The sequence below is a fragment of the Electrona antarctica genome (assembly GCF_951216825.1).
Source record: "Electrona antarctica genome assembly, chromosome: 14".
Taxonomy (NCBI): domain Eukaryota; kingdom Metazoa; phylum Chordata; class Actinopteri; order Myctophiformes; family Myctophidae; genus Electrona; species Electrona antarctica.
The window spans coordinates 14,658,607-14,672,852 of NC_136795.1; the positions used below are offsets into that span (position 1 = coordinate 14,658,607).

The 14,246-nt window shown below is 43.0% G+C and overlaps 1 protein-coding gene across 1 annotated transcript in view; it reads left to right on the forward strand.

The window, feature by feature from the left end:
- Nucleotides 1–14,246, forward strand: part of mgat5b (alpha-1,6-mannosylglycoprotein 6-beta-N-acetylglucosaminyltransferase B) — an 84,554-nt gene that overhangs the window by 45,524 nt on the left and 24,784 nt on the right. The window contains exon 9 of the mRNA XM_079519653.1: nucleotides 12,257–12,388. Coding sequence (XP_079375779.1) covers nucleotides 12,257–12,388 — 132 coding nt within the window. The remainder of the gene's footprint in view (nucleotides 1–12,256; nucleotides 12,389–14,246) is intronic.

Sequence of the window (14,246 nt, forward strand, 5' to 3'; positions counted from 1 at the left end):
CCGTCAACCAGCTTTGCTCTCTCAATGCTTTGTGTAGAGGAATCTCTGTTGGTCCACCCACTGAATGCAACACACACAAAACACACACAGGCACGCACGCACGCACACACGCATGCATGCATTCGCGCTCTCTCTCTTTGCCTGCCTGCCATCCAACTACCACCGTCAACCAGCTTTGCTCTCTCAATGCTTTGTGTAGAGGAATCTCTGTTGGTCCACCCACCGAATGCAACACACACAAAACACACGCACGCATGCACGCACGCACGCACGCACGCACGCACGCACGCACGCACGCACGCACGCACGCACGCACGCACGCACGCACACACAGTGGAAATGAAAGATGGGAAGGACAAGCGTGGGAGGATTTGGCAACACTTTTGGTTGAAGGGGTGTAGAAATGTGGAGTCAAGGAAGGACAAGTCCGTTAAGATCCATCTCTCTCTCTCTCTCTCTCTCTCACTCTGTCTGTCTGTCTGTCTCTCTCATATATAAAGTTTCTCTAACGCACACACACACACACACACACACACACACACACACACACACACACACACACACACACACACACACACACACACACACACACACACACACACACACACACACACACATCTCTACATCTCTCAGGTTCACCCATAGTACACAACATTCAGCTGTCAGTATACAGAGTGTAGCCAATATTGTGACATTGTGAGTGACCGGGTGCAACTGTGCATGTGTCAACAACTAACATGCACTGTAACACACACACATGCACGCACGCACGGTAACGCACACACACACACACACACACACACACACACACACACACACACACACACACACACACACACACACACACACACACACACACACACACACACACACACACACCTGAATCAAGCATCAGGTGTGATCAAACGAGTCTGTAATCCCATGACCTAGCCTGAACAGTGCACTCTGATGATGTAAGACTCCAGACACATTCTGGGCTGTAAGCAAAACCAAGTTTAAAGCACTGCTGATTTTCCTTTAGATCTCTACAAATCAGTGTGAGGCTTATTATGCTGCCAGTTTGCAGGTTGTGTCTGCCTGCGAGCAACGATGCTCTCTCTCTCTCTCTCTCTCTCTCTCTCCCCCTCCAGCCTTTCCATTGAAGTGCTTTTGTTTCACTGCTTTGAGGTGAAAAGTGGAAACGGTGGTTTGAAAATAGCCCCCGCCCGCCCCCGAATGTTCACAATGTGATGCAGCTCGTGGCACTTTGACAAAATGACCAAGTGTAGATTGTGATTGCATGGGGTGATCAAAATCTTGAATCACATCAGGTGACAATCAGATGATGAAAATGGACCTAAAATGTGTCTCTGAATGAGGTTGCGATTGTGGAACAAACCTATTTCTTCTCTGTTTCACTGAATTGGATCATTTATACAGGATATGGGAGATGAATGCGCCATTTCTCCGCCATGTGCGAATTTAGCAAAATAATAATTTACCAAAATAAATATATTTTTTTGATTTATTTTCTCAAACTTCTCAAGTTTCTATACTAGTGAAAATAGTAGATCCCCAAGCTCACAACGTGCCACAGCATATAGGCCATAGAGAGAGACTGTAAAAAATAAACAAAGTGACGCCATTGGTTTCTACAGACCCGTTTTGAAGCCTGTTTTTCAGCCATTTCAAATCCGCAATCTTTCCATATCCATATCCGGTCCGAAATGCAAATAGAAGTGCTATTGGCTGCAACCGAAGCGAGGGAACTTGGTAGAACAGGTCGACACCCTAGAAACATACCCTACTTTATCATTAATGTCCAAATGAATGGCACCAAAATGTACTAAACACATACTGTATCATGATGATTTAAAATGATTGAAAAGTGTTCATGAAAAGGTTTACTAAGGTAATAATAACAAGTATAAAGTCCGCCCAAAACCTCATTGACTAGATTATAATGTATTGCGACCAGTAGAAGGTGAAATAGCGACATCTGTTGGGCCATTAACGGGAACAGCAGGCTGAGCGAGAACCAAGCTTCAATTCCAGCGCAGGAGGTTCTCCCCTTGATATAGGCTAGGGCTTACGTGGGAACTGTCTCATCTTTTCATTCTGTAATGTTGTTTAAATTTTGATGAGCTATTAAATAGCAGCATGGGAGAAAGAACAACATTCTTATTGATGCCCTTCAGCCATCGTGACATTAATTTGTTTCGCTGTTATTCTCTCTCTCTAATTGATCTTTCTTTTCCCCCGACAAAATGCCACTTATCGAGCCAGAGGAACAGGCAGATGACACTTGGCTAAATAAAACAACAGAGAAAATATAGCCCAGAGGAAGGAAAGGATATAAAAGAGGCTCAAAGTGCTACACTGCAGCTGTTTACTGCCCGCGAGGGGCGAGCCTGGCATTTTTTGGTAACAGATTGATGACATCCCCTCTCCTGTCTTCAGTGGTCAATTAGCATGCAGGGCGTCACATTTATCGCTGCCAGCCTGCCCGTTATCTTCTACACTGGCACGTTAATGCTCTCCTTGAGGCCTGTGTCATTTCTTTCTCACCGTGAGGCCTTCACCTTCAGCCCCCCATGTGAGCTTCATGGCCCCAGCGCCCCCCAACCTCTCCATAACGTGCCCCTGCAACTGCTGCAGCTAATTCTCCTCACTGCTGGACGCATACTGCTTTATTCTACAGCCGTAGAACTGTGCCATGTCACTCTGTCTCTCTGACTCTGCCTCGCTCTCTTTCTGACTCTCCGTATCACAATTCTTTACGGGCGGCTGTAACTGAGTGGGTAGAGGGACCTTCTGGGAATCGGAAGGTCGCTGGTTCGACCCTTGGCTCGCCAAGTCTATGTGTCGAAGTGTCCCTGAGCAAGACACTTAAAGGGAAACTTCACCCTTTTTGCAAAATATATATATATGTTAATGACGTTTAGAAGATTTAGAACACTTTCCTTGGGGTCTTTATGTGTGTATTGTAAATTGCATAGTATAGTATATGTATAGTTTATATGTACAGTTTTTCATGATATAGATATTCCACTGTTATGTTCTTAGCTTACACATGTTTCATGATAAATGCTTTTTATATATGTGATATATTCCCATGCTTTTTTTTTTTGTTCTTGCTTAATGTAAGTCGCTCTGGATTAAGAGCGTCTGCTAAATGCCTTAAATTGTAATTGTAAATTGTGTAATATGTGGACTTAGATTTTTAGATTTGAGCAGTGAGCCCAGTGTCTCTGATGTCATGGAAACTGGGCTCACTTACTTCCTGGACTACATGTTGTCTCAGTAAGACAGCCCTCCCCCTATCCACAAGGAGGAGCAGTGCACCAAAGCATTATGGGAATAGTAGTCCCGGAAGTAAGTGAGCCCAGTGTCCATGACATCAGAGACACTGGGCTCACTGCAAAAATCTAAAATATCTAAAACCACATATTACACACATAAAGACCCTCAGGAAAGTGTTCTAAATATTCTAAACCTCATTAGCAATTATTTTTTTGCAAAAACCCCTAACCCGCTTCCCAGGCACTGGGTTAATGGCATTCACTGCTCCTAATAGTTATAATGTGTAATGTTGCCCAGAGTAATCTAGTAAGAGAGTGGTGACACGCTTTGATCTCGCCGCAAAGCGGGTGCCTATGGGCGATAGTTCCAAACATTGCTCCTATGGCTGGAACTATTCCATTGAGATAGAATGAGCACTTCCGCATTCCATTCCAGTCAACGGGAGTGTCATTACTCTCTTACTAGATTACTCTGATGTTGCCATGGACAATTCCAGATAAGTGCAAATGCACTTTGCTAAGTAATTCTTTCTCACTCTCCATCTATCTCTCTTTCTTTGTCTTACTCTGTCTCTTTCTCTCTCTTTGAATCTGGCTGATGCTCTCACTTTCTTTCACTGAGCTTTAATTTGCAGATTTAGCTAAATATGCTAAATATGCATAGCTCTACCCAAAAGAAAATTAGAGGTGCAGACGTCTTTAATTATACTCTCAAATTATGGAACGCCTTATGCCTAAAAATATTATAGAGGCAGGCTCTGTTGAAACCTTTAAACTATACACTTAATATATATTTTTATCTAGCTTTTCTATAGCACCAATTTATGGCAAATGTTCTACATTCAGTTTACTTTCTTTGAAACCGTTCCATCTTAAATGTACTGAAAAAGCATGTGAGGTGCATGTTTTCTATGAAAGGTGTTAAAAAAAAGATTGTATTATTGCAATTATTGTACCTGGTAGTGGATCCAGCTAATTTATCCAAGCCTGTTATGTTTCTCATTGCCTTGTCAGTTGTCTCAGCAAGACTGTCAACCTCAGGTGTCTTTTATTCTAGAGCTTTTCACACTGTGTGTGTGTATGTGTGTGCGTGTGCGTGTGCGTGCGTGCGCGTGCGTGCGCGTGCGTGTGCGTGCGTGCGCGCGCGAGTGCTTCCTTGTGAGCTGCCTTGCTCTACCTCTGCTCATGACACATTTCTTGGCTCTGGCAATTTTTTATCCATTTTCGGCTCCTCTTAACGTTTTCATGGATTTGCATATCCAATTAAGGCCTTGAACAGCAGCTTGTCTGGATGTACGAGCAGTTTCTTGTGAATTTGTGTACACACTACAGACTACACTGTTATACACTCACAAGTATAAGTGCTCCGGCATTAGTGCAAAAACAGTTTCAGGGACGTGCGGGAACATGGCATTTAAACATATAACTCCATACGCTGTTCATTTCGGCAGCATATCACGTACATACATGATGTACGAACTGAAGCCTCTGAATGTGTAGTGAAGAGATTTCAAGTGGGACCTGTGCTTTGACAAGGTTCAGTTAATCACTTAGCCTTGCATCCTGGCTCATTGGCCCTTGAGGATGTTTGTGGCAGATTGACTCTACCTAACTCTACCATCAAAGAGAGGATTAAATCCACTCATATTCAGTACTTTGAGGTGTTTAAACTCATGTGCACGCACACACGCATGCACACACATTGTACATTCATTCCCTAACCATAAACATCACAACTACATGACCCCGCTTAACCTAATCCTTATCCCGGCTCCTCCTGTCTACATGTCGAAGTGTCCTTGGGCAAGACACTGAACCCCAAATTGCTCCCGATGTGCTGGTTGGTACCTTGCATGGCTTCCGCCGCCATCGGTGTATGAATGTGTGTGTGAATGGGTGAATGTAATGCACAATCTATGTAAAGCGCCTTGGATAAAGGCGCTATATAAATGCACCATTTACCAATTATTTATTTTAACCTGAACCAAAGGCAGAATTACAGTACACACACGCACGCACCACACATGCACAAGGCACCCTTAGTTACTTTGAATGCCACACAACTCATCACAGTTGGGGCAAACAGTCTATTTTGAAGCAGTCATGCTTGAAATGAATCCTGACATGTTCACATTTCTGTGAAAAAGCATGGTACTTTCTCCCCAAAGAATTCCATACAGTACTCTAGGTGAAAGTGAGGCATTTTCAGTAGTCAATTCACAGCCAGGACACAAGGTAGGGCCGGGAGATCGCCACATCCGTTGCTAGATTAACGTCAGTCCGGTCGAGTGTACCTACATTACGTTGGTGACACTTTTGCACTCGTCTGGTTGGTGCCTCATCAACAAACCTATGGGAACGCCTACAGATGTGCCATTCCAACTACAGAACGCCTACAGATGTGCCATTCCAACTCTCCGTGCTTTACAGATCTTTTCCTGAAATTGCATGTTTTCCCTGCCGGTTTTATTCACTGATTAGCCTTGCTAATTATACTGCTTTGCTACTGAAAAGAAGTCTCCAGCAGAGGAACTCTATATATTCAGGGAATCTGAATAGAATGAACATATAACACTGTCAGGGACCAGAGTTGGTCGGCAATGAGAGACACCAGGATTCTTGTATGGTTTTCTTAAAAATGTATTTTTTGTCTTTTATTTTCTCTGTGAAAACATGACAGTATGACAAACATTAATTCTAGGCCCAAAATAAAGACACACAGAACTGAACTTACAATTACATCAAGACTGAGCTCACCAAAATGAGACATGAGGGGAACATAACCACCATTGACACACAGGGGAAGACAAATAACATTTAAACACACTACAAATGGCCTGGGCCATGGCTCAGTGGACCAGGCATCTTGGCTGGTAATCCAGTCTGGCAGTGTGCCGCGGGTTGGACTCCCGATCCCGACGGCCTTTACTGCATGTCTTCCACCCATCTCTCTCCCCATTTTCCTGTCAGCCTACTGTCTGTCCCTCCATAAAAAATAAATAATAAAGGTGAAAGCCACAAGAAAAAAACACACTACAAACTAGAAAAAGTGCCCTTCTGGGCACAGGTCTCCACCAGGAGGATAGGACTGTGTGAGATGTTAGGCAAAATGTTTAGGAGTAATATAAACATGATTTTTTGTTTGTTAGTTTTTTGCAACAATTTTCTTCATTTTGTTGAGGAAATGCAGAGCACTCATAGCATGAGGATAGAATTCTGGATGAGCAGGACATGTGCAGCATTTTGTACAAAACGGGCCACTCCTGAAAACTGGCAATGTTAGCCAATCAGTGTAGAATCTGAGAAATCCAACAGACTCGTCTTGATCACATGACTACAGAGATCATGTGTACCGATTTGCGTGACATTTGGATGAAATCTGTGCGACTAACATAAGCAATATGTTTTGCAGAAATCGGCCTCATGGTGGCGCTATAACCGGCAGATGTGGAGGGATGCAGGGACAATGTTTTTCCATGGCCTCTAGGGAGTGCGCATACATAAGTTGTATACAGATCGATGCAGTTATAGCTAAAAACAGGATTGGCCTGTTATAGCGCCACCGTGAGGCTGATTTGGGGAAAAAATTAGTGGCATGTCGTCCTCGGCCTAGTGGAAATGTGCGTGTATAATTTCACGGAAATTGCACACTGTGTTTGTGATTTGAGGCTTTTGTTCAAAACGGGGCAATCTTGCAAACTGTGAAAGCCAATTATAGCCAATTAGGATGGAATATGAAATATCGGACAGATCTGACTTGAGGACATGACCATAGAGATACTGTGTAACGATTTGTGAGATTTTTGGACAGAATCTGGAGGAGTAATATCAAAAAATGTGTTTTACAAAAGTCGGCCTCCTGGTGGCGCTATAAAAGGCAGATGCGGAAAATGCAGGTCAAAGGTTTGTCCTTGGCCTCTAGGGAGTGTGCATGCAACGTTTCACGCAGATCAGTGCAGTTTTAGGTAAAAAGTTTGGCATCGACCGGGTTAACGGTGCCGGAGATTAGCTGGTAACGGACGGACGGAAGGAAGGAAGGATGGACGGACGGACGGACACACACACACACACACGGACGGAGTGCAAAACATACTCTCTCCCCATGCCTTCGGCCTGGTGGAGACAATTACTACAACAGAATCCACTACAACACATCACTAAATCATTAACAATACAATACAATGAACTATCAAAATGCATTTCTTCAAAATCATAATAAATTCAAATATAAACCCCTGCCCATCCCCAAAGCAAAGGGGACATGGTGCAGTCCAATTACCCAGCTCCTTATAAGCCAATCTGAAGCAGCTGGCCCTTCTTTCTGTGACCAGCCATTTAAACTCCAGTACTCATTTGAACTGATACTCAAAATAAAAACATTAAATAACTTCTGATAAAACAACTTGGCATTTGACAAAATATAACACAATGGATGTGCATTCCAGTCACGTAATTTCATCACCACAATTGCAATAAACAGTGTGTCATTCAACCGGTTGTGTTGTGTGTAGTCCTTTGCGCATGTAGAATGTAGTAGTGCTGCAAATAAATATAAACTAAATTAAACCAAAAAAGACAAGTTTCCACCATGTTTTACCATGGTGTGTGTGGCCATCATAATGTGGCCATCACAAACACCTTGACAAATGCCCCTTTCTCACTAACAATGTTCTGTTTCTGACAATGCACTGAATTGCCAATGGCAGGACATGGGAAGTTCTCACACGGCACATTTGTAGGTTTCTTGACGAGTGCCATCTGTTTATTCATGAGAGCAGAGTTGTAGAACTAGAAGAGAAATATTGCATAGGTGAAAAGCCGCTTTGTTTGTGTAAGCATTGAAATGGTGGTCTGGTCTGTGAGTACCTTTTTCTTTTTTGACTGATGAAACCGCATACCGACCCCGCTGGCTGTCACACACTGCATGCTCATTATCTCATCTACTGTAGAGGAACCAACCACAGAACCTGTTGTTGCAGTGCCAACTACTCAGCGACCAAACAAGATCGATGAGCTTTTATTGAACGAACGAAGGTATTCTTGTTGTGAATTGTGAATTAAATGAATTGTGTGTGTACTGTATGTCTGTGAGTGTGTGCACAATTGTGTGTTTGTGTGAGACAAAAGGAAAGAGCAGAGGGGAAGGGTGAGAGCATGGGCACTTGAGTCCAAGTGCAAACACGCTTCTTTTTCATCTTGTGGCCGTTCAGTGGAGCCTCCAATTGGCCGCACTCATGCAGACAGCGTAGGGGAAATATTCAGCAGGTAACAAGGCAGGTCAAGGCTAGACTGTAGGGAGGAAGATCACTTTCATATTGTGTTAACCACTTGAGGCAACGATTCCCAAGGGGCCAATGAGGATATTGCAAATAAGATTTTAATGATACATTTTTTTTCTTCTTTAATACCTTTAGAAATGTGTTTTCATTGTGATAAATGGCAACTTTAATTGTTAGTTCCAGAGCACACATCGATTGATTGATCATTAAACTAAACATGCTGCCTGCAGCCCAGAGCCCACCCATCTGACCAGTTAACACTTTTATATGGCAATTAGAAAATAGGCAGTCTACAATCTCACAACACCTCACACCACACCGATTTATGAGCTTGTAGAAATGTTTTGAGAAATCTTAAAAAATGTGAAACAATTGAAATCTTTTTTTGTTACACTTTTAAAATGACATGTCCAATATCACTTAGGTTTCACAATGTTTAATATCACTACTTACGGATTGGTCAGAACTGTATGCAGCATGCTGTTGACCTGCACTATTGAAATCACTTTTTTCACTTTGTCTCAGTTTTGTTGCCAGTCTTGCTTTCTTTGATGTGAAAGGAGGTTGACAGGTGATAAATAAAAAAATAACGATGTCCTCCTTTGCTATGCAATAACAGACATTTCTTAGTTTGGAGAATCTAAGTGCAATTCTGTTGAGAGGCAATAGGGCTGTAGGGTCCATTTTCTAACTACATCAAGCTCCTGGGAAGGGAGGCAATTACTTTGGTACTTTGCTAACTCTTGCAGTTTCACATGGCTGTGGGCACCACTTTGACTTTTATAATCACTCACTTTGTAAATAGTCCAGTTCTCTGAAGAATCAATGTAGGGAAGTTAAATTGTACTCTGGTGTGTATTCACTATTCACTGAACTGGCAGTGTCACTTTGAATCTGACTTTGGTCTTCCATATGGGACACCAAATACCTAGCGCTCATGCAAAGGGAAATCCCCCATGGCCCAGGGAGAAGTTAGGCTTCTGGGCTTCAGACAGGATTACTCTCTGCTACATGTACATAAGTCCCAGAGCCCAGATTGCAGTCCTAAATGACAACACAACAACCTTAGCATGTGTTTGAAGTCATGGACCTCATTGCAGTGTCATTGTTGCTGATCGCCTCCCCTATACGGAGGAACCCATTTCTTGAGGGTATTTTTTGGGACTAGTGGACAATTCAACTGGATAGTAGCAGACAAGTAGCAGCTGTAGAGCTGTGCACAGTTTGAGGCTCGATTTGTAGCAGATGGAAGGCAGACTAATATACTACCACACTACCTTTGTATTTGACTTACATTAGACTTGCTTGCAGCAGAGAAACAGGATGGCCATGTTGGTCTGTCCATCTGTCCGTCCTTCCACCCAGTGCGCCCACCATTAAGATCACAACAACATCTGGAAAATTCCTGGCTGGATGTAATTTTCTATGCACCACAATGGTTTTGGTGACTCCATGGCCTTTCCTCTAGCGTAACCAAAAGTTATAGCACAAAAGTTATAAAAAAAAATCTAATTTGCAGATTTTCATGAAACTTTCTCCATGGAGTAAGAACCCTAGCATCACCCTCAAGCCAAAAATGTATAGTTTATCAGATTGCGGGATAAACTCTATTCCTTTTGGTGACCCCATGGCCTTTCCACTTGTGCCACACTATGCTTATATAACTTTTTTATGGTTATTCATTTTGAGCAATGTACCAGATGAGGCAGATTCCTCATTTTAATGATATCTGGCCAATAAACAGATTTGGATTCTCATAAAAAAAAGTGCATCATTTAAAAGGTTGTTCTCGCCATCATACCCTTCAAAAACTGCCGATACTTTGCTGGCTTGTGGGCAAGCATACATTTGTGCACGACTGCACGCACTGATTCTGTCACGGTGTGAATCAAGGAGGTAGGGCCCAAATGCAGGACAGGAAGGCGCAGAGGCAGAAAGTCTAAATGCTAGAGGTTTTATTCACCAAAATCCAGGGTACAAGCAACATCACACTAAACATCCAATAATGAACTGACAAGGAACACAAAAAATATAATTTCATTTCATTACTGTCCAGTGTTATTATTCTTACTTTTGAGAGGCACTAGCCCCTCCTGTGCCCAGCTTTGTGTGTTTGTGTGTATGACCACGGAATGTGCTCAGCTGATTGGCTGAGCACAGAATGTGATGTATGATGATAAGAGCGCCCCTTACTTCACATGAGTGTGATTGTTTTTCCTGTTGTTGCATAGTCTTGCGGACATTGTGTTGCTCGTACCTGTATGAGTGAGAGAAAAATAAGCCCCTCTTGTAATTACTGTATAAGTGTTTCGCAGCACTTTGATTTTCAATGAAGACATGTTTGCGTTTGCATAATTATGTATTTTTTTCCTATTTGTCAAAGTGTTGCCTTGAATCCCAGCTCTGAAGACAACAAAGCAGGCAAATCAGAGCAATGAATGTGTGCTGTATTTATGTCCTGCCTCACCGCAGGCTGATGATTGCCTCGTTGGCAACACAGCAGAGAACTGTGTTATTATCAGTTGTTTACTGATCATAAGACGGGTGTGAAGATGATGGAGACAGGCAGATATAATAGAACAGACGTTCTGTTGTATAGCACGCCAAATGGGACACACAGCTGTAGTTTAATGATAACATCAACCTTTATTTCAGTGACACTTTTGTATGCAGCGTAAGCGTGCTGAGAGGTGTTACTTGCATTTGCCGGTGTGGTCTATGTACATGGAACACAATAAGAGCTTTATTATAATCAATGCTGCCGCCATTCATCTCGCTACCTTTCATAATCCCAACAAATGCCTGATTCATGTGTACACCATGTGCGCCTGTGTGTGTGCTTTCACGGAATACCAAGATGAGAAGGAGGAATGTAGCCAATGGAACTCAGTTGACAGTACCCACACAAATGTAATACAGGTGCGTGCGTGCGTGCGTGCGTGCGTGCGTGCCCTCGCTCGCTCGCTGAAGTGTGTCTGTGAGCAAAAAAGGTTGGGCTGACAAATTGGGAGACTCCCCACTTTGAGACAGCCATGGCAGGTAGTGTTGAATTCTGTATGCTTGATTGACTGGTTCTGCCTTCAAATCGCTGAGAGCTCTGATGGTCCTCAAAACACAATTTCTCCCTTTTTTCTCACCCTCTCAGGCACGCACCCAGACATACACACAAATGCACCAACATTGCACACATTTATTCACACAACTCTACCAATATTGGGAGTGTTAAGAGTTATACTTAGTTATACAGTACTTGGTGTCGTGTTGTGCACCAAAAGTACATGTAAAAGCTCACAACATTTCACAATTGTGTCATTGTGCTTTCCTCTAGTACCACAGGCCAGATTTTGCAAAAGATATGAGTGGATGAAACCTACATTGCTACTGCGGCTCTCACTCTTGTTATTATTTATTTCCCACTCTCTTACTTGCCTTTATAGTATACAGTACATTACATACATACAGTTTTGCTATTTTTTCATATTATGTTCATACAGCGTTGTTATTGTATTATGTATAATGTTAATTGATAATGTCCTCATATTTGCTTAATTAGATTGCTTCTATGCGTATAGCCTTTTATGCTTCTATATACCTGTTCACTGATTTGTCATATGGATATTGATCATGTATACAGTGGTTTTCACTGTTTTGCACATTCCATAACTGGACAGTGAACTGTGTGTAACCTCTGTATAGGTTTGTGGGAGTCCCTCCAGGCAGAGGAAGCTGCCCTCTGACAGGACCGTTGCCCTTTGACCTCATCTATACCGACTACCATGGCATGCAGCAGATGAAACAGCAGATGGGTCTTTCTCTGAGAAAACACAAGTCAGTCTTTACGCTCATGTCTGTCTCTGTCTCGCACGTTTTCTCATTCCATCTCTATTGTATCCATCTTCTTTCGTCCACTACAGACATCAGTTCCTGCCTTACTCTCTCTCTCTTGACATACAGAATGCTGTGCCAATTCTCTGGCCTTAGTGTATAATCGGTTGCATCCATTTGCTAATTGTCTTTTGTTCTGGTGTATTAGTTGATTATTGGTTTATTGGCTGGTTGGTCTAGGTCAGACCAGGTCGGTAGACTATACAAACACTGCCTCTTCGCCAGCAAAATGCTATCACAAGTGAATCCATGCAGTGTCTCAACACAGTGGATTACTGTAGGTGTAGAAATATGACAGCATTGGCACAATTGTGCCTTGTTCTCTTTTACTGTAGCTCAGTGTTAAGTACTTATGTAAGCTGTACACAGATGTATAAGTGCATTAAGAGTATATAAGGAATGTTGGAGTACATTTTATGGTACACAAATATTGGTTTAAATTGTATGTAGTTAAGATTGAGTAGCACTACTTTGGTTAGAATACAACTCCCTTTGTTGTCTTGTATATGCTGCAACAAGCAAAATTTGTTGTGAACTTGTCCCCTGATTATTGGTAATGGACACTCTGAAACGGCATTCCTATTGCTTTTTACTTCTAACGAGGAACCGGGGATGTCACAGTATTCACTTTAACGAAAATTATGAAGAAGGAACAGAAAAATAAACGCAAATCTTTCAAGTGATGCAGTAGGCTTATGAAAACCAAAAACAAACACATTTGATGTTTTGCTGTAGAGAGGCTAATTAGCGTGTGGCGCAGCAACATGGAGCTGCTTTCCTTTGCAGCTGGATCATCTTTTCCCCTCTAAAACACACACACACACACACGAGGACGAGGCGAGCACACGCCACTTGTTAAAACAGAAGCAGCAACCGTAGACATTTCTCAGGAAATCGATCGTTTTCTTCCTCCAAACCTCCTTACCCTGGCCCTGGCACGGGCTGCCTGGAAGCCTGCATTGATTCTCATCACTGTCAGTCCAAGGTGGCCGATACTTATCAACTGTCAGTGGTTGAAAAGACCGATATTTTAATTTCCTCACCAGGACCTGAGCCTGCTCAGAGATTCAGGCCATTGACAAATCAGATTGCAACCATTGATCCCCCCTACCCCACTCTCTCTCTCATACCACGCACGCACGCACGCACGCACGCACGCACGCACGCACGCACGCACGCACGCACGCACGCACGCACGCACGCACGCACGCACGCACGCACGCACGCACACACACACACACACACACACACAGACTTTGATTTTCAGACTGTGTGATGACCATAATATAATGGCATTCCCTTCTCACCATAAAAGCCTTTTATAAGACCTTCTTCCACTCTGCGTTTCTGTTTGAGTATAATCTGGTGTGACATCAAGATAAACCAATTTATTAGGCCCTTTCCTTGATGTTGACAGAACAATATGGCCTCTTCCCTGTTGATAAGTTGCCTCCACAGCCAGCATCAGAGAGGCTTAATTGTAGCATTTCCAAGTCAAATGAGAGTCTCTCATTGAGAGAAATGGTTAGTTTGTATCACTTTTGTTGTGAAAGCCAATACGATGCATGTGTTTGGGAGCATCCATGTGGCTGCCTCGATCACAGCCCTGGCTCGTGACTTGATCTGCACCCAGTACAAAAAAGGATGAGGGGTGGGGGTTTCTGTAGCAGTCTAAATCAGGCTGTGGTTTAAAGCCAAACCCCCTACCTGGAGGCCTGGCTGAGTGTCGCTCAATCAGGGCGAACTGGCGTGGAGACAGGACAGAACAGGACATTTATCACCCAATGATGGCTTTACGAGC